Raw genomic sequence first — 19737 nt, 5'->3', positions numbered from 1 at the left:
CGCCCATTGGCCCCGCGCGGCGCCGCCGTGATGACGTCGGCGGCGCGGCGGCGCCGCCATGTTGGGAGTGGCGGAGGAAGGGGGTCGAGGGGGGGGAAGGGGGAGGGAGGGAGGGGGAGAGGGGGAGGCGGCGCGGTTCCTGCGTCATCGCCGCGCGACGGCCGCGCCGCGCCGCCATCTTGGGGAGGGCGCTGAGAGGGGAGGGGAGGGGAGGGGGCGGCCCCGAGGTGGCCGCGCTGGGGCTCGGGAGCCCCCACCCCGGGGGTCCCCGAGGTCCGGTCAGCCCCAAAGGGCTCCCAGGGACCTGTCCTAAAAGGTCCCCGTGGCCCTGGTCCTAAAACCCCCGTGGACGTGACACCCCCAAAAAGCCCCCAAGGTCCTGCCCCAAAAGTGCCCATGGCCCTGTCCCAAGAGGTCCCCATGGACATGAAACCCCCAAAGGGCCCCCATGGCCCTGGCCCTAAAAGCCCCCGTGGACTTGGACTTGACACCCCCAAAGGGCCCCCAAGGTCCTGTCCCCAAAGATCCCTCACGGCCCTGCCCCAAGGGGTCCCCATGGATTTGAACTTGACACCCCAAAAGGGCTCTCAAGGTCCTGCCCTTAAGGGTCCCCGTGGTGCTGACACCCCCAAAGAGTCCCCGTGGCCCTGCCCTAAAAGACCCCATGGACGTGACACTCCCAAAAAGCCCCCAAGGTCCTACCCTAAAAGGTCCCCATGGACCTGGACTTGACACCCCAAAAGGGCCCCCAAGGTCCTGTCCCCTTGGGTCCCCAGGGCCCTGCCCCAGAAGCTCCCCATGGCCCTGTCCCAAGAGGTCCCCATGGATGTGACACCCCCAAAGGGCCCCCATGGTCCTGTCACCCCCAAAAGTCCCCCTGGACTTGAATTTGACACCCCCAAAGGGCCCCCGCGGCCCTGCCCTAAAGCCTGGTGCCCCATGGGGATGGATGCGGCCCCCCCATGGAGCTGGGGCCAGGACGCGGGGTGCTGACAGGCGCCGCTCCGAGCGACACCAACGCCGTTTATTCCTTGGGGACGGGAATCCCGCTGGGATCGGGGTCAAACAGCTTTTGGGAACGGCGCCGCGGGTCACACGCTGGTGGCCTGGGCGTCTTCACCGCCCTCGTCCCAGCTCGGTGTCCCCGGGGCCCGGTGTCCCGTCCTGACTGGGTGGCCCCGGAGCTGGGCGATGGCAGCGCGCAGCTCGGTGTGGTCCCGCTCCAGCGCCGAAATTCGGCTCTCCTGCGAGGGGACGGTGTCAGTACCCACCGCCCGGCCCCCATACCCCACTCCCGGGGCTCCCGGGGCTCTTACCAGCGCTCGGCCCTTCTCCTCGCTGGCCTTCAGCCTCTCCAGGTCCTTCTTCCGCGTGCCTTCAGCCGCCGTCAACCTAAAATTTCGGGTCGGGGATGAGCCCGGACCCCCAGCAGGAGCTGGAAGCGGTTTGGGGGGTGCAGAGCCGGGCGCTGGGCACCGCTTTGGGGTCTCCCAGGCTTTGGGGTCTCCAGGGCTTTGGGGCCCCCCCAGGCTTTGGGGCTGCCCAGGATTTGGGGCCACCTGGGCTTTGGGGTCTCCAAGGCTTTGGGGTCATCCAGGCTTTGGGGTCATCCAGGCTTTGGGGTCTCCAAGGCTTTGGGGCCCCCCAGGCTTTGGGGCCACCCACCTGGCTCCCAGGTTGGCCACGCGCGCGTTGGCCTCGTCCAGCTGCTGGCGGAGCCTCTCGAGCTGCTGGCGCTGCTGGCCCTGCTCCTGCCGCAGCCCCCGGTGCTGCGCCTCCAGCTCGCCCGCCCGCGCCTCCGCCCGCCGCAGCTTCTCCCGGTTCTCCGCCACCTCCTTCCCCAGCGCCTCGATCAGCCTCCCGTGCTGGTTTTTTGTTTTTTTGGGGACACACACACGAGGGCAGAGGTCAGGAGGGAGGCCCCGTGGGTGGCGGGCCGGGTGCTGCCCCCCCCCAGGGTTACCTTTTCCAGGGGACGGATGGCGTAGAGCTCGCCCTGGGCCGCCGCCGCCTCCTCGGCGTAGCGCTGCCACGGCACCGTGGATTTGCGCGGCAGCGACACCGACGAGCGCAGCTTCGAGCGTCCCTGCGGCACCCGGGGCACCCGTCAGCGTGGGCACCCTGGGGTGCGCGGCAGGGCGGGGGCCTGCCGCCCCCCAAAGGGTCTCCACGGTCTTTTCTCAAGGGGTCCCTGAGCTCCTGTGATCCCCGAGGGGTCTCCATGGCCCCGTCCTCCCCAAAAGGGTCCCCGTGATCCTACCACAAATGTTCCCCATGGCCTTGCCACCCCCAAAGGGACCCCAATTGTCCCCAAAGGGACCCCAATTGTCCCCTAAGGGATCCCACAGCTCCATTGTCCCCAAAGGGTCCCCACGGCTCCATTGTCCCCAAAGGGACCCCAATTGTCCCCAAAGGGTCCCCATGGCTCCACTGTCCCCAAAGGGTCCCCACAGCCTTATCCTGGCCCCACCACCCCCAAAACTCCGCCGTGATCCCCCTCCAAAACCTCCCCGTGGCGCTGCCACCCTCGAGGCGTCCCCCCCCCCATCCCGTCCCGGGGTTGTCTCACCGTGGCATCTCGAGGGCCGGAGACCCCCGGGGGGTCCTCGCCTTGCGTCCCCGCCACCTGCTCGGCGCTGCTCTGCTTGCGGAGGCGGCGGGCGGCTTTGTTCTGCGCCGGGACGCTCTGGGTGCGCTGCACGTTCCTCCGCTCCCGGCCGGGGCGAGGGGACGGGGACGGGGACGGCGCCCGCCCCGGCTCCGCGTCCGTCCCGTCCTCGCGGCTGCGGACGCGGCGGATGCTGACGAGGGACTGGCTCTTGATGAGGGGGCTGTGCTTGCTCAGGTCCCGCGGGGGCACGAAGCCCGGCTTGTGGCTCTCCGCCGGGCTGGGCGAGGAGAGGGGGAGGTGGCACGGGTGGGCACCGGGGAGGTGTTGGACCCCCGAGGGGTCCACCGGGACCACCCCGAGTCCCGCTAGGGCCAGCACTGCCCTGAGGCTGTCTGAGAGCATTTGGGGGACCCAGCCAAGAGCAGGAGCAGCCCCTAAACCCACCTGGGGCCAGAAACAGCCCCCGGACCCAGCCTGGACCAGAAGTCTCCCCCAAACCCCGCTGACAGCAGCACCTGGAACCCTTGGGCCACCCCTGGAAGCCAGCTTGGAGCAGAGTCATCCCAAAGCCACCCGGGACCCGGCTGGGCTCAGTCACCCCAAACCCAAAGTCACCCCGGACCCAACCAGGAGCAGAACCACCCCAAAAAGCTCCCAGTGTCACCCTGCTGGCCCCACGCGTGTGTCCCCTGCCCACCCCCCGGTACCTTCGCTCCGTGGTGGAGCTGAGCCGGACGGAGACGGGGACGGGGGTGCCCTCCCTGATGGCATTGAGGATGGTGGGCAGGGGCTCCAGCTCCTCCTGAGTGGCCTGCCAGGACAAAACGGGGACGTTACGGGGACGTCGGGTGGCCCTAGGGCGGGTGACACACATGTGGCAGCGAGAACCCGGCTCAGCGCACGGGGACAAGAAGGAGACCGGGGTCACCGGCCCCACGTGGGGACACACACACGGGTGGTGGCACCTGGTCCAGGCTGGAGAAGATGTCGCAGAGCAGGAGGTGGAGGGTGGCGAGCTCCAGGGCCAGGTCCACGTAGCCGTCGTAGGTGGCCATGTGGACGCTGCTCTCGGGGTTGGCCACGCTCTGCAGGAAGGCCGTCATCGGGCCCCAGTTGTGCTCCAGGAACTCGTTCATGAAGCCCATGTAGGCCTCCTTCTCGCCGAACCTGGGCACCGCGGTGGCCTGTCACCGGCGTCACCGCCGCGTCCCCAAACCCAGCCACCACGGGTGAGGGCTCTGCCGTGTCCCCGTGGCGTGCCGGGGACGTCCCCGGTGCCCCGTGGGATGTGGGATCCCTCCCTGCAGCCCCATGCCACGGAGGAGAGCTGCCCCATTTCATGTGGCCTCAGGGCACCTTGGGGACATCCCTACTGCCCCACGGCCGTTTTAGGGCACACGCCACAGGCTGTAGGGGCTGTAGGGGCTGTAGGGGCTGTAGGGGCTGCAGGGGCTGTAGGGGACATCGCCGCCACCCCACAGGGACCCCCCTCCCCACCAGCACCGCCGGTGCGCCGTGACCTACGTGGTGAAGTTGGCCAGGTTCTGGATGACCTTGGCCACCAGGGTGAGGGTGCGGGCGGTGGCCTCGCTCGGGTACTCCTGGACGAGGCCGAAGAGGCTGGGGGACATGATGGCCGGGCAGAGGAACCGCAGGAAGAGGGAGGCCGAGACCAGGCGCTGCCCGATGGCCGCCTTGCCCCGCGCCGCGCACTCCTCCTGCCACGCCGCGAAGATCTCGCCCAGCTCCGCCGGGAAGGCTCTGCGGGGACGGACGGGGGGGTGGGTGGCCCCAAAGTCCCCCCGCGATGGTCCCGTGTCTGTCCCAGACCTGTCCCCACGTCCCTCCCGGTGCCCGTCGCCGTGTCCATGCCAGGCGTGGCGCCTTTCTCTGTTCCCGTCCCCCACGTCTGTCCCCAGACTCGTCCCTGTGTCCTTCCCCGTGTCCATCCCGGTGCCAGGACCCGTTCCCGTGCCCGTCCCCAAGCCCGTCCCCGGGTCTTCCTGCTGGTGGCTGTCCCCGTGCCCTCTCCCGTGCCCGTCCCGTTGCCCGAGCCCTTTCCTGTCCCTGCCCCTCACTCGCAGGACGTGGCGATGCGCTGGAAGATCTCCTCGCAGACCTGCCGCAGGTTGTTCTGGTTGTCGGAGAGGTCGGGGCCGGCGCATTTACTGGGATCGACCTCGCAGCTATCGTCCGAGGTGCAGAGCTGGGCCAGGGCCTCACCTGGGCACCGGGGGGCAACTGGTGAGGGACTGGCCGGCCCCCACCACGGGCACGGCTGTGACGAGCCCCCAGGGATGTGCTGGGGGTGTCCCGCAGCCCGAAATGCCCCATAACATCCCGCCCACGCCCTGCACCCCGTAATGCCCCCAAAGCCTTTTAATGCCCGGCCGTACCCAGTGTGTCCTGGAGGTATTTGCCCCCCACCAGTTTCATGTATTCATCGATGGCCTTGGTGGCCAGCGTGTTCTCGCGGAAGATCAGCGCCTCCCGGTCGTCGAAGCGGTCCAGCTCGGCCACGCCGAGGTCAATGAGGAACGCCTGCGGGGTGGCCACGTCGAGGGGCTCAACCCGTGGGCCCAGTGGGACTTGGCAACCCCAGCCCGGGCAGTGCCTGGGTCTCCTGGAATCCCCTCGAACTGAATTTCCCATCCCATCCCATCCCACTCATAGTACCATGTCATGCCATGCCATCCCAACCCAACCCAACACATCCCAACCCAACCCAAACCATCCCAACGCATCCCAACCCAACCCAACGCATCCCAACCCAACCCAACCCAACCCATCCCATCCTAACCCAACTAAACCCACCCCAACCCATCCCAACCCATCCCAACCCAACCCAAACCATCCCAATGCATCCCAACCCAACCCATCCCAACCCAACCCATCCCATCCCATCCCATCCCAACCCAACCCATCCCATCCCATCCCATCCCATCCCAACCCAACCCAACCCATCCCATCCCATCCCATCCCATCCCAACCCATCCCAACCCATCCCATCCCACCCCCCCCCCCACGTCCACCACACCTCACTCATGGCGTGCCCCACCTTGGCTTTCCCGGTGCTCTGCAGGACGTGGACCAAGGTGCCGGCCAGCTCCTCCTTGTGCCGCACGGCGATGGTGGGCTCCAGGTGGGCGCACAGCTCCCGGTAGTGGAAGGTGATGAATTCGGCCAGCTCCTTGTAGCGCACGATGGGCAGCACCCGCACCTCCCGGTACCGCCCGCGCACCCGCACCGCCGGCGCCCGCTCACTGCCGCCGTGGCCGCCCAGCGGGTACCAGCGCTCCAGGGGCTGCCGGGCGGCCGCCAGCTCTGCCAAGGGGACGGTGACAGAAGCCACCGTCTGGCAGGGGTGGCCCTGGTCATCGCGGCACAGGGCGAGGGTGAGGGCGCGGGCGGGCGGCAGGGCGGCCAGCTGGAAGAGCTCGCCCCAGAAGAGCTCGCCGTCGGCACCGGCCACCTTGGCGGTGGTGCGGGCGAAGAGCGCGCCGTCCAGGAGGAGGTGGCAGCGGAGGTGGCGCCTGGGTGGCAGGTCCCGCGCCTCGTACACCCACAGGCTCAGCGCCAGCTCCAGCCGCTCACAGTTGTCCTGGGGAGGGTGAAAGGGGGGCAAGTGTGGGGTCAGGGGTAAGGGAGGGGGTGTAAAAGTCAGTGGGGGTGTTGGGGGGACACGGCATGGGGGTTTGTGGGTGGAGATGAGGACAGGAGGGGATGTGGGGACAGGAGGGGGCATGGAGGGACTGGAGGGGTCACTGGGGCAGGAGGGGACAGGAGGGGACAGGGAATTCCACAGAGGGCCAGGGCCAGGATGGAACACAGGGGACAGGAGCGGGACGTGGGGGACAGCCAAGCCCTCGGGACAAAAGGGGGCGTGGGTGGGGACAGGACCCATACTCAGGGTGCCAGGGGGGTGTCCCTGGGGGTGGCGGGGGTGTCCCATGGGTGCCCATCCCACCTTGTTGGGCTGCACGGTTCGGCGCAGGTTCTCGATCCAGCGGTCGCGCTCGGCCAAGGACGTGCAGCCAAAGGACCGGCTGCCCTCAGCGGTGATGATCTGGGTGCAGGGAAGGTGTCAGGAAGGCACCCCGGGGTGCCCAGGGGATGGTCCTGGCTTGGGACCTGCCTCAGGGTGCTTATGGCTGTGCCAGGGTGCTCTGGGTGCCCAGCGGGGATCCCCTGGGGGCTTGGGCAGGGTGCCCTTGATGCTCTGGGTGCCCCAGGAGCCAGACAGAGAATTATGTTGGGGTGCTCTGGGTGCTCCTCCAGGGTGTCCTGGGTGCATGGCCACGATTTCTGGGTGCCCTGGGTGCCTCAGACACCTGTGCAGGGTGCCCTGGGTGTCCCGGCCACCTCCCAAGGGTGTCCCGGGTGCGTGGCCGGGGCCGTTACCTGGAAGCAGAACTTCTCCCCCACGATGCTGCCGTGCACGGGCCGGATGATGACGTTGTCCCCGGTGAGGTCCAGCTCGGCGGCGCTCGGCGGGGGGCAGCAGGGACTCGCGCGAACCGCTCTGGCTCGGGGTCCTGAGGGGACACGGCTGCCACCAGGGGCCCTCCCCGGTGTCCCCACCACCGTCCCCGCCGCCTCCCACGGGGCCGTACCTCTCGCCGTCAGCCACCGCCGTCGTCTCGGTTTTGGGCACCGCGCGCCCTTTCCGATCCCGGAGCCGCTTCCACAGCAGGCCCTGGTTTAGGGACAAGGGGATGGATGCCACGCCACTTCCTGGGTGCGGCGTGGCACCCAAGGGTGGCGCCGGGCCCGGGATGCCCACCTTGACATTGCTGAACTGGGAGGTGACCGAAGCGTCGCTGTCGGTGCCTTTCCCTGCTGCCCGTGTGTTTCTCTCCTCCGTGGCCGAGTCTGCTGGAGCCACCCACATCAGCCCCCCCCTCATGTGCACCCCCAGCCCCCCAACACCACGGTAGGGTGCAGGGGGGCAGGATACAGCCCAATCCACCCCCCCACATCACCCTTAGAAACACCAACCAAAGCGGGAGGGAGGACGGAGCCCTCCTGCCCCCGGAGGTTCTGGGTGCCAAATCCTGCCCACCTGTAGCCCCAAAATTCAGCCAAGCCTCGGGTGCAGCCCGTTCGTGGGCGCGAGGGAGAAGGGTGCAGAGGGGCTGGGGGTAGGGGGGGGGTCCGGGGAGGGGGAACTCACCTCCCTGCGCGGCGCAGAGCAGCCAGCGGCGGGGGCCCATGGCTGGTTGGCGGTGGCGCCTGCCCGCGCTGATGGGGGGCGCGGGGAGGAAGCCGAAAGCGCTTATCGGCCGGATCAGCACACGCAGCAGCGTGGAGGAAGCAGTGACGGCACCCGGCACCCTTGCACGGAGGACTTCCTCCAGGCCCCAGCGCTCGGTGTGGTGCACGGAGCGTGGGGCAAGGTGAGGGGCATGGCACGGGGCACGGCACGGGGCGCAATGCACGACGCACGGCGTGGGGCACGGCACGGGGCACAGAGTGGGGCACGGCGTGGGGCATGGTGCAGCGTGGGGTGCGTGGCACGGTGCAGAGGGCACGGGGTGGAACATGGAACATGGCACAAGGCATCGCACGGGGCATGGCCACGATGCACGGCGTGGGGCGTGGGGCACGGTGCGTGGTGCAAGGCGATGTGCACGGTGCGTGGCGCATGGCCCAAAGGCTCCACACACAGGAGCTGCTCCAGAGCTCGCAGCAGCAGCTGGCAGCGCCCCGTGTCAGCAGCTCACCGGTGTCCCTCCTGCCACCCGCTGGGTGCAGGTTGGTGCTCTCGGAGATGGAGCTCCCGGTCCGGTTCCTGCTCCTGCACGAAGCCTGAGGGCGCAGCGGGGTCAGGCACAGCCACCTCCAGCACCCCGTGCACCCCAGGGTGCCCCGGGGTCCCCGTGTCCTCACCTCCTCGTCCCTGCCCACGTGGATCAGCTGTCCGTCCACCAGCGAGAAGTTGGAGACGTCCCACACTGGCGCATCGGGTGCCGGAGCCAGCGGGGCCGTCGGGGTGCTGTGGGTGCTCTCCGGGGCTGGGGGTGCAGAGCAGGGTGTCAGGACCACCCGGTGGGTGCTCGTATGGTCAGCGTGGTGGCACCAGGGGACGTGGCTGTGGCCGTGCCACCAAGGTGTGACCAAGTCAGGGCCACAGCGTGGTTGGGGTGATGGTGCTAGGGGCCACAGGGTGCTGTGCCACCCTGGGTGCTGCGATGCCGGGAGCCACGCGGCCGTGGCCGTGCCACCAGGGGGGCAGCGGTGCTGGAGGACGCGTGGCCGTGGAGGTGCCACCATCAGCGTGGCAATGCCCCCATGGGTGCCCCCCTACCCAGCACCGGCAGAGCCTGCCCCACATCCTGCCCCACTCACAGCCCCCTGCACCCCTCGCCAGCACCCACCCATCACCCCCCAGACCCCCGTGGTCTCCACCACCCCTCACCCACAACCCACCCGTTGCCCCCAACCCACCACCCACCTCCTCCCAGACCATCTCCCACGTCCCCTGCCCGCCACCCATCGCCCACCACTGTCGCCCCCTCCCCAGCACCCACTCCCTAACCCCCCCAGCACTCCCGTACTTGGCAGAGCATCGCGGTGCGCCCGCTCGGCCCTGGCACCGCTCTCCCCGTGGCCCTTTCTCTTGGACATGGAGCGCAAATACTTCTGCAGGGTGGCCTTGCCACCTTCGGGGCTCCGTGGCTCCTTGGCCACCTTGGAGGGGGCCGAGAAAGCCCGCTGGAACAGGGACCGGCGGGTGCTGGCTTTGGGTGCCCCCTTCCCAGCCCCATCGTCGGGGCCGTCGGATTCGGGTTGGCTGTAGGAACGTTTCCAGCCCTGCAGCCGGGTCCAGCGCCGGCTGCCCGGGGACCCCGTGCCCCGCTCGGGTTCCCGGTCACCCATGGGTGCTGCCGTTCGCCATTTGTAGGTCTTCAGCAGCGTCGGCGTCTCGGCTGCCGCTGGGGGTTTCTCTACCTCCATCTGCGGGATGGGGAGAGCCCCATGAGCCACGGCCACGGGCTGGGGTGGGGACCGGGGTGGGCACCCTTATGTGGGCACCCCTATTTGGGTACCCCTCTCCAAGCATCCCTTCTGGGGCACCCCCATCCAGGCACCGTTACCTGGGTGCCCTCACCTGGGGGGGGCTCTATCAGGACACCCCCTTCCATGTCCCCCTATCGGGGCACCCCTATATTGCTCCCCAATTTGCACACCCCAATTTGGGTGCCTGTATCCAGACAGCTCCCCTGGGTGTCCCCCCATCCAGGCACTCATTTATTGGCACCGTCCTCCAGGTGCCCCTATTTGTCCAAGCACCCACATGGGGACACCCCAACCCAGCACCCTGGGGTGCCCTGGATAACGGCACCCAAATGAGGGGCACTTGGTTGGGGCTGCCCAAAGTGGGGCACCCACCTTGGGCTGCCTGGATGGAGCCACCCGGCTGTGACACCCTCCGGGGTGGGGTGACAGCTCGGGATGGGTGCTGGTGGCCGTGGGGTGGCCGCACGTGACGAGGGGCTCCCCATCTCCGTGGGTGCCCGCGCTCGCAGGGGGACCACCGACCCCGCACCCACGCTGCCCCCCGTGGCACCCCTCCGTGCCGGGGCGCAGGGGCGGCAGGATACGGTGCCACTGGGGTGCGGTGACACCGGGTTGGGGTGACACCCGGGGTGGGTGGCCCCGCAGCCACCCCGGCCCCAGGCGCAGGCGGGTGCCGGAGATGTTTCCGTCGCCATCGCGGCCGCGCTGCCGCGGCATTTCCTCCCGGCACCTGCACCCTGCGCGTGCCCCACGCCTGCTGGGGGGGGCTCCAGGGATGGGTGACCCCCCCCCAACCCCACCCATCCCCACCCCGCACCCCAGGGTGGGTGCAGGCCAAGGCAGGGGGGCTGCTCCCGTGGTGCTGGTTGCACCCCGCAGCTTCCTTGGGGGGGCACCCGCAGGGTGGAAGCGAGCTGCAGGCGCCCGCCAATTTTGGGGTGGCAGCACCCCGGCGCTGAGCTGGGGAGGGTGCCCCAGAGCTGGGGGTGGTGCCGGTGCTTTTGGGGTGCACTCTCCCCCCTCCCCAGCTAGCAGCACCTCCAGCACCCCCAGCACCCACAGAGCACCCTTTGCTCAGCAGGGAGCTGCCTCACCCCATGCTGGCACCCCACGCCCCCCCCTTTGGCTCCCTCCCACCCCCGCCTGCTCCCGAGGCTGGAGCATCACCCCAGGGTGCCACCTCCCCGCGGATCCCCCCCATCCCCGCCGTACCTCGGCCGCCTGCTGCCTCCTCGGCACCCGGGCTCGGCCGCCCCGGTTCCTGCCGTGGCTTCCCCATGTGACCAGGCAGGAGTTTCAGTCACACCCTCACCTCCGCCTCTGCCCCGCTGATGTTATCGGGGCGCCCAGCCCGGCCGGATCACGCTCGGCCACGGCCCCGGGGGGCACCGAGCCGGGAGAGCCGCGCCGGGCCCTCCGCCAGGCGCTCGGGAAGCGCCGGAGGCCAGCGGTGTTCGTCCAGCTCAGTGGCCATCGTTAGGTTTCAGAGTGAACGGGAGGCAGAGACGGAGGCGCTGGAGCATCACGGCACGGGGCGGTGCGGGGACGCCTCCGGGGGCTGGGTGGGGAGGGTGGGCGACCCCAGCTGGGGGCTCGGGGGGTCTCCAAGGTGGGCTCAGCTCGGGCTGTCCCGATGGGCACGGGTCCTGCGTGTGCATGTGCGCACCCATGCACAGGGTGCGGGACCCCCCGGCCGCCCACCGCCCCGTGCCTCAGTTTCCCCCTCGCTCCCCAGGGGCCGAGCTGCTGTCCTGGCACTGATTTTATTAGGGGGGTGCTCGTGGCTACGGGCACGGTGTGCTGGGCCAGTGGGACCCCGGCAGGACCCGTGCGGGCCAGTGTCCCTTCAGGGCTGCGGACATCCTGGGGCAGGGTCCTGCTGGGCTGGCATCCCCTGGCTGCCCACCCCCGCACCAGCGTCCGTCCGGGCTGCCGTCCGTCTGTCTGTCTGGACCGGGGTCCGGCTGGTGTCCGTGGTCCCCCATCCGGCCTCCATCCGCCCCGACCAGGATCCAACCTTGGCAGCACCCATCCGGACCAGCACCCATCCGGACCGGCACCCCCCCAGCGCAGCGCCCTCGGAGGCCGCTCCTCACTGCCAAGGAGAGCAGAACCCACGGGCAGTCCCGGCACCAGACCCGCTCCCACCTCGGTGGGCTCGGACCACCCAAACCCCCACCCCCGGCGGATGCCGTTGAAGCCGGTGCCCACCTCGAAGCCGCGCCAGGTCCTGATCTCCTGGAAGAGGGAGTCTCCGGGGCAGCTGGTGTTCACCACCTGCCGGTGGCCCCGCAGGGCGTAGTCGTGGCGGAGCCGGCCGGCCCTGACGGCGCAGGGCAGGAGGCCGTCGCGCACCAAGGCGATGGCGTCGGGGTCGGGCAGGGTGGCCGAGAAGTTGCCCACGTAGCCCACGCCGTAGCCTTTGGTGTTGTGGCCTCTGGTGTGGGCACCCACCCAGTGCCACCCCCGGCCTTGGTACAGGTACCCGTCCGAGCCCACCACGAAGCTGCGGGCACCCAAGGGTGTTGGGCGGTGAGGATGGCAACGGGGTGACGGGGGCCGCGGCGGGGTGGCGGGGCTGGCAGCGGGGTGCCGGTGCCGTCGGGCTCACCTGTAGCCGATGTCGTCCCAGCCCCGGGTGTCCTGGTGGAAGCGCTGCATGGAGCGCATGGCGCGGGCGCAGGCGGCGAAGGTGCGGCACGGGGCGCTGGGCACGAAGGTGTGGTGGATGTAGACAGAGCCCAGGGGCAGGGACAAGGGTTTGGGGGTGCCCCGGTAGGGACGGGCGCCCCACATGCAGCGGGGGACGATGGCCGGGCACTCTGCGAGGGAAGGCAGCGGGTGGCAGCGGGGGGCTTCTGCCCTTGGCTGGGGACGTGGCTTTGTCCCAGGGGACCCGCTCCAGGGGACACGGTGCTGTCCGGCCACGCCAGTGTCACCACTTGGCCCTCAGACCTTGACAATGACACCCATCCTGGCACCCAGCACCCACCCCGGCACCCATCACCCTCCCTCCCACCCAACTTTTCATCCTGGGGGGGTGCCACCTCCCTACCGACAAAGGTCTCCATGAAGTCCCGCGCCGCCCGGCGGGCGATGGCCGCCTCCTCCTCCTCACCCACGTCCTCCAGGAGCCCTCGGGTGGGCGGCAGCACCCGGAGCAGGCGCAGCATCGCCACCACCTCCTCCTCCAGCTTCTTCAGCCCCGTCAGCGCCCCGAAATCCCGGCGCCGGTAGCTGCTGGGGGGCCGCCCGCTCGCGGTGCCGTTGTCCGTCCCGTAGTAGCTCCGGAGCAGGGGGGCGAGCGGGACGGGTCCCTCGGCCAAGCGGGCACCCAGCAGCACCCCATCCAGCGCCCCGTTGGCGACGGCCTCGGGGACGGGCGAAGGGGGACCCAGCAGGGTGAAGTTTTGGGGGTTCTCCACGTCGTCCCAGCACCCGGCGGGTCCCAGGGTGGCCCCGCTGTGGTTGCGGGCACGAGCCAAGAGGAAAGCCGTCCCCAGCGCCTCGGTGATGGTGACGGCGTAGAGGGCATCGAGGGCAGCGCGGGGCTCGAGCGTGGGGCCGGACCACCCCCCCGCCATCCTCAGCCCCACTTCCACGCCTGCGAGCAGCGGCGCGAGGGCCACGGTGGAGCCGTCGGGGGCCAGCACCGCGCTGCGCTCGGGTGCCGTGGGGTCGGGGCGCAGGAGGTGGGTGAGCAGCGCCCGCTGCTCGGGGCTGAGCGCCGGCAGGTCCAGGGGGGCATCGGGGGGGTCCCCCAGCACGGCGAGGCACCCAGGGGTGCTGCAGCTCCCCAGCGCCCGCGCCAGCTCCGGCAGGCTGAGCTCCTCGGTGGCCTCAAGGGCTTCCACCATCTGCACCACTGTGTCCATGGAGCGCGGGGGGAGAGCTGGGAGGGGGGGATGGAGGCAGGTGGGGGGGGGCGCACCCGAAACTGGGAAGGGAAAGCCCCCGGAATGGAGGGTCTGAACCCAAAAGGAGGCAGGCGCACCCACGCTGCGTGGGAAATGGGGGGAAGGCACGAGGAGGTGGGTGAAAAGGGGCCGGAGAAGGGCAAACGGACCCAAAATGGGGCAAATGAATGCAGAAATGAGCAAATGCACCCGGAGCAGGATGCAGGCACCCAAAGCAGAGGGAAAGCACCCAAAAACAGGGGGAAAGCACCCAAAGCAGAGGGAAAGCACCCAAAACAGACGGAAAACACCCAGCAAAATGCACCCAGAAAAGGGTAAATGCACCCGGAGAAAGGTGAATGCACCCAGAACAGGGCGAAGGCACCCAGAAAAGAGCAAAAGCACCCCAAAAAATGGGGAAAAGCCCTCAAAGCAGAGCAAATGTACCCAGAGGTGGGCAAAAGTGGACAGAACAGGGCAAATGCAGCCCAAAAAGGGCAAATGCACTAAAAATTGAGCAAATGCACCCCAAAATTAGGCAAATGCATCCAGAGAGCAACGTGAAAGTACCTGGAGCAGGGCCAAGGCGCGCAGAAAAGGACAAAAACACCGAAAGCGGGGAAAAATCCCCCACAGCAGCATGGATGCGTGCCAGAAAAGGGCAAAAACACCCAGAAAAGGGCAAAAGCACCCCCAAAACAAGGTGACAGCTCCCGGTATGAGCACCCAGAGCCCGATTGAAGCAAAACGCACCCAAAAGTGGGGGCACCCCCCAAACTCCCCCCCCCCTCTCCCTCTCAGACACTCAACCTGCCTCGATTTCGGGCTAAAACCTCACTAATTAGGGAAAAGAGAAGCGTGGCTGGAGCCGTTTGGGCCAGAACCGGGGCTTGCGGGGCCGCAGCGCGTCGTGACATGTCGCGACGTGCTGTGGCCCGTGGTGACACGCGGCCACGGGGCCTCCCCCTACCTGTGCCAAGCCGGGCGCAGAGGCCGAGCGCCACGACGAGCCAGGGGAGCATGGCGCAGGGCAGGACGCGGCCCCCGGTCGATGCATGGCACGGACTTTGTCCCCAAGGCCTGGGGGTGTCACCAGGGCACGGGGGCCGCTGGGGGCCGGGGGGGGACACACGGGCACCGGGGGGTGGCACCCGCATGTGGCACGTGTGTGCTGTGTGGGTGGCTCACGTGTGCAAGGTGGTGTGCGCGTGGTGGAGCCTGGGAAGGGGACCTGCGTGTGTGTGCGTGTGCACACGTGTGTGCGTGTGCATGAAAGTGTCCCTGGGGGGGTGCACACACGTGTGTGTGCACATACGTGTGTGTGCTCACGTGTGAGTGCACATGGAGTGCACACACGCACCGTGCGTACACGTGTGTCCACATGCACGCGTGCACAGAGGTGTTTGCACATGTGATGGCACGCGTGTGCATGCGTGTGTGTGCGCACATATGTGCACGCGTGTCTGCACCGACTCTGCAGCCCCCTTCCACCCCCGCCCAGTTCCCCCACCTCCTGCACTACTGGTTAAACTGGGTCCCAGCCAGGGAGCGCCCCCCCTCCCCATGCCCAGCAGCCCCAGCACCCACGGGTGCCACGCTGAGGCTGCCCCAGCACCCATGGGTGCGGTGGGAGCGTTGCGCCATGCTGTGGGTGGCCAGAGCACCCATGGGTGCGGTGGCAGGGTTGCAGCGTGCTAGGGGTGGCCCAGCAGCCAGGACACGCTGCCAGCAGGCGTGCCAGGGCATGGCGGTGCCACCGGGACATGTCGGGGCGTGATGCCACCAGGACACACATGGGGGGGACAAGGACACCAGGACACGTCAGGGGACAATGCCACCAGCACATGTGTCACTGCATGAAGCCACCAGGACACACATGAAGGGGACAACACCGCCAGGACGTGTCAGGGGACAATGCCACCAGGACGTGTCAGGGGACAATGCCACCAGCACACACACGGTGGCACAGTGACACCAGGACACACCAGGACACGTGACAACGCCGTGCTGCGTCCCCACCCCTGGCCCAACCTTCGCCCCGTCCCCGTTCCGGGTGACAAAGTGCGTCCCCAGCCAAGGGGGGACCATGGTGGCCGCCTGGGTGCTGGGTCCCCTGGGCGCCCTGCTGCTCGCCCTGCTGCTGGGGTGGCTGCCGGGCGCGGTGGCCGCTGTCACCCGCTTCCGAGCCACTTGTCACCACCTGCACCGCTTCCCCCGGCCACCCTGGCGCAACTGGCTGCTGGGGCACACCGGGATGGTGAGGGGACACGGGGATGGCAGGAGGGGCTGCAGGGACAGCGCGGTGGCATTTGGGGTGGGGGGGGAGCAGGAAGGAGGTGGTGGCACCCGGCGGGGACAGCAGGGACAGGGCGGCGGAACTGGATGGGGACAGTGGGGACAGAGGGGTGGCTTTTGGGGGGGAAGCAGGGCAGGGTGGTGGCACTTGGGGTGACGGCAGGGGCAGGAGGGATGGAGAGGTTGCACCTGGGGGTGACAGCAAGTCCCGGGTGGTGACACCCACGGGGGAGGGGCAGGACGGTGGCATTTGGGGGGTGACGGCAGGGAGAGAGCTGTCGGTGAGCCCGCGGTGCCCCGTGGCGCAGGGGAAGAACACGGAGGAAGGCCTGCAGGACGTGGACCAGCTGGTGGCACGCTACCGCCGCGGCTGCCTCTGGTGGGTGTCCCCGTGGCTGCCCGTCCTCCGCCTCTTCCACCCCGACACCCTGCGCCCCGTGCTCCTGGCCTCAGGTAGCCCACGATGGGGGACGCTGGAGGTGGGGGGGGGGGGGACACGGGGGTCACCGAGCTGTCCCGGAGGGTCCCCAGGGCCACCCAGAGGTGCCACCTGCGGGTGGCCCGGCTGTGCCGTCCCCCGGTGGCCACCAACCCAACGCCAGGGGCTGCCCGAAGGTGTGAGCCATGGGCAACCCAAAATGCTCACCCCGTGGTGGCCACCGACCTGTCCTCGAGGGGCCCCAGAGTCACCCAAAAGTGTCACCCGGGGCTGATTCGGTGACCCAGCTGTGCCCAGCACCCAATGGTGGCCACGGACCTGTCCTCGAGGGTCCCCATTCCAAATTGTCAAAATTGGCCTGGTTGTGCCCAAATACCCACCCCGTGGTGGTGACACCCCCCCATGGGTGCACAAGGGGGGGGGATCCCCGCTCCTCAGGAACCCCAAGCCCCTTGCAAGCCCCCAAGGGGACCTGGTGCCACCCCCAGTGCCACCCCTCCCCGCTGGATGTCCTCGTTCCCCTCTCTTGCAGCCTTCGTTGCTCCCAAGGACAAACTCTTCTACGGCTTCCTCAAGCCCTGGCTGGGTGAGTGGGGTCCCTGGGTGGGGGTGGGGAGGGCAGCACCCATGGGTGCCCCACAGATGGCACAGGGAGCCTCGCGCAGGGGACGGGCTGCTGCTGAGCCACGGGGACAAATGGGCCCGGCACCGGCGCCTGCTGACGCCCGCCTTCCACTTCGACATCCTCAAGTCCTACGTCAGCATCTTCAACAGCAGCACCCACATCATGCACGTGAGCACGGACCCCCGGCACCCCGACCTGCACCCGGACCCCTGCTCCTGACCCAAATCCTCACCCAAACCCTGGTTCCTTACCCAAATTCGTACCCAGACCCTGGTTCCTTACCCAAATCCGCACCCAGACCCTGGTTCCTGACCCAAATCCACACCCAGACTCCGGTCCCTGACCCTTCCCCTCACCCAACCCCTGCCTCCTGTCCCCATCCCACCCCCCCACCCCCTGACCGTCACCCCCTGCCCTCAGGCCAAGTGGCGGGCGGCGGCGGAGGCGGCGGGGGGCGCGGCGGAGCTGAACGTGCTGGAGCACCTCAGCCTCCTCACCCTCGACAGCCTCCAGAAATGCATCTTCAGCCACGACAGCCGCTGCCAGGAGTGAGTGCGGCCCCGTCCCCACGCCAAGGACCCCCCCCGACCCCCTCACATCCCTCCCTGGACACCCATCAGCCCTGTCCCCAGCGAGGTGCCACCTCCCCGGCACCGTCCCTTTGGTGTTTTCCCCCCCAAAACGCTGGTGGCCGCGTCCCCAGCGGTCCCCCCCGCCATCCCGCAGGCAGCCCAGCGAGTACATCGAGGCCATCCTGGAGCTCAGCACCCTGGTGGTGCGGCGCCACCACCGGCTGCTCCATCACCCCTCGTGGCTCTACCGCCTCTCGGCCGACGGGCGCCGCTTCGCCCGCGCCTGCGCCACGGTGCACGACTTCACCGCCGACGTGGTGCAGCGCCGGCGCCGAGCCCTCAACCGCCTCGGCCACCAGGCCTGGCTGGAGAGCCACCAGGGAAGGAGCATGGACTTCATCGACCTCCTGCTGCTGACGAAGGTTTGGGGCGGGGACGGGGGCGCTGGGGTCGTGGGGAGGGTTGGGGGTAGGATGGTGGCCACGGGGAGATGGCCAAGGAGCCGTGGTGCCCGGTAGGATGGTGGTAGCCACGGGGAGGACTGGCCATGCGGTGGTGGCCATAGCGGGATGACGGTGGCCAAGGGGATCGTGGTGGCCCTGGGAAGGGTTGGCCACTATAAGGGGATGGTGGTGGCCATGGGAAAGGCCGGCCACGTTCTTGTGGCCACGGGATGTCACCGGTGGCCATGGTGGGCACGGGAAGACCCTCAGCATCCACCCTCACCCTTGCAGGACGAGGACGGCAACACCCTGTCGGACGAGGACATCTCGGCCGAGGCTGACACCTTCATGTTCGAGGGTGAGGGAGGCCACAGGGTGCCATCGGGGGGGACACGGGGACACTTGGATGTCCCCTCACCCTCTCCTTGTCCCCGACAGGGCACGACACGACGGCCAGCGGCCTGGCCTGGCTGCTCTACAACCTGGCCCACCACCCCCACTACCAGGAGCGGTGCCGCCAGGAGGCCCGCGAGCTCCTCAAGGGCAGGGACGTGGCAGAGATCGAGTGGTGAGAGACCCCCCCCTCTGGTGTCATCGTCCCCTCGGCCACCCAGCTCGGGGACCCCCGGTGTCACTGTCCTGCACCCCCCCACCCCCCAGGGACGACCTGTCCCGCCTGCCCTTCACCACCATGTGCATCAAGGAGAGCCTCCGCCTGCACCCCCCGGTCACCGCCGTGTCCCGGCGCTGCACCGAGGACATCGCCATGCGTGACGGGCGCGTCATCCCCAAGGGTAAGCCCCGAGGTGTCCCCAACGTCCCCAACGTCCCCGTCCCTCCGCTCCCCGGTCCGTAAGGCGGCCCCGTGTCCGTCCCACCAGGGGTCATCTGCCTGATGAGCATCTACGGGACCCACCACAACCCTGAAATCTGGCCCGAGCCCCAGGTAGAGCCACCGCTGGCAGGGCCGTGGGGCTGCAGGATGTCCCTGTCACCAGTGTCCCCACGGCGTGCCAGCGTCCCTCGTCACCCTAGGTCTACAACCCGCTGCGCTTCAGCCCGGAGAACAGCCAGGGCCGGTCCCCGTTGGCCTTCATCCCCTTCTCCGCCGGGCCCAGGTAAGTCACGGTGGGGACGCGGCCGTCCCCGAGCGCCACCCGCCAGCCTCTGGGGTGCCGAGCCCGACGGTGACACCCCCCCGGGGGGGACGCGGTGGCAGGAACTGCATCGGGCAGAGCTTCGCCATGGCCGAGCTGCGCGTGGTGGCGGCGCTGACGCTGGCTCACTTCGCCGTGAGGCCGGACCCGGCGAGGCCGGTGCGCCGCAAGACCGAGCTGATCCTCCGCGCCGAGGACGGGCTCTGGCTGAGGCTGGAGCCGCTGCCGGAGGAGGCCTGAGGAGCGGGGACGGGGGGACAGGGGGACACGGGGACACCCCAGGCGGTGGCCGTGTCCCCCCCGCTCCACCAGCAGGGAATAAACGGTGGCACGGCGGGGACGGTGGAGTGGTGGTGGCGGCACGGGGTTGGGGTGGGGGACGTGGGGGTGACAGGGAGGTGCCCTGGGGCTCGGGAAGCCACCCTCCGTGGGGACGCCACCCTGTGCCAGGTGTCCCCACTGTGTCCCCAGCATGTCCCCAGCGTGTCCCCAACATGTCCCCACTGTGTCCCCAACATGTCCCCAAAGTATCCCCAATGTGTCCCCAGTGTGTCCCCAACATGTCCCCAATGTGTCCCCAACATCTCCCCATCACATCCCCAGCATGTCCCCAGCATTTCCCCAACGTGTCCCCAGTGTGACCCCATCATGACCCCATCATGACCCCATCATGACCCCA

General features: G+C 69.0%; 3 protein-coding genes across 3 annotated transcripts; 1 reads left to right on the top strand and 2 right to left on the bottom strand.

The window, feature by feature from the left end:
- Positions 1-1091: 1091 nt before the first annotated feature.
- Positions 1092-9568, bottom strand: RASAL3 (RAS protein activator like 3; the record flags this gene model as incomplete). The annotated part of the gene is given in 19 exon segments (XM_084304046.1): positions 1092-1244; positions 1317-1392; positions 1666-1865; positions 1964-2086; positions 2570-2888; positions 3319-3422; positions 3577-3778; positions 4136-4372; positions 4690-4834; positions 5008-5152; positions 5670-6212; positions 6579-6677; positions 7013-7108; positions 7110-7146; positions 7225-7307; positions 7395-7483; positions 8335-8419; positions 8501-8625; positions 9169-9568. Coding segments are annotated over 19 exon segments (3261 nt in total).
- Positions 9569-11477: 1909 nt separating this feature from the next.
- On the bottom strand, positions 11478-14549 carry PGLYRP2 (peptidoglycan recognition protein 2; the record flags this gene model as incomplete). The annotated part of the gene is made up of 5 exons (XM_084304074.1): positions 11478-11648; positions 11780-12137; positions 12243-12453; positions 12687-13523; positions 14498-14549. 5 exons carry the CDS (start codon positions 14547-14549, stop codon positions 11478-11480), a joined length of 1629 nt encoding a protein of 542 aa, XP_084160200.1.
- Positions 14550-15584: 1035 nt separating this feature from the next.
- On the top strand, positions 15585-19298 carry CYP4F22 (cytochrome P450 family 4 subfamily F member 22; the record flags this gene model as incomplete). Its single annotated transcript, XM_084304003.1, has 12 exons — positions 15585-15784; positions 16131-16275; positions 16794-16847; positions 16927-17054; positions 17307-17434; positions 17613-17880; positions 18193-18259; positions 18340-18469; positions 18562-18695; positions 18783-18847; positions 18937-19019; positions 19121-19298. The coding sequence occupies exons 1-12, from the start codon at positions 15614-15616 to the stop codon at positions 19296-19298; spliced, it is 1551 nt and encodes a 516-aa protein (XP_084160129.1). The 5' UTR covers positions 15585-15613.
- Positions 19299-19737: the final 439 nt, after the last annotated feature.

This window comes from Netta rufina (assembly GCF_964035555.1).
Source record: "Netta rufina genome assembly, chromosome: 32".
NCBI classification, from domain to species: domain Eukaryota; kingdom Metazoa; phylum Chordata; class Aves; order Anseriformes; family Anatidae; genus Netta; species Netta rufina.
Note: the sequence above shows the minus strand (reverse complement) of the source record. Positions and strands in the feature narration are given on the sequence as shown.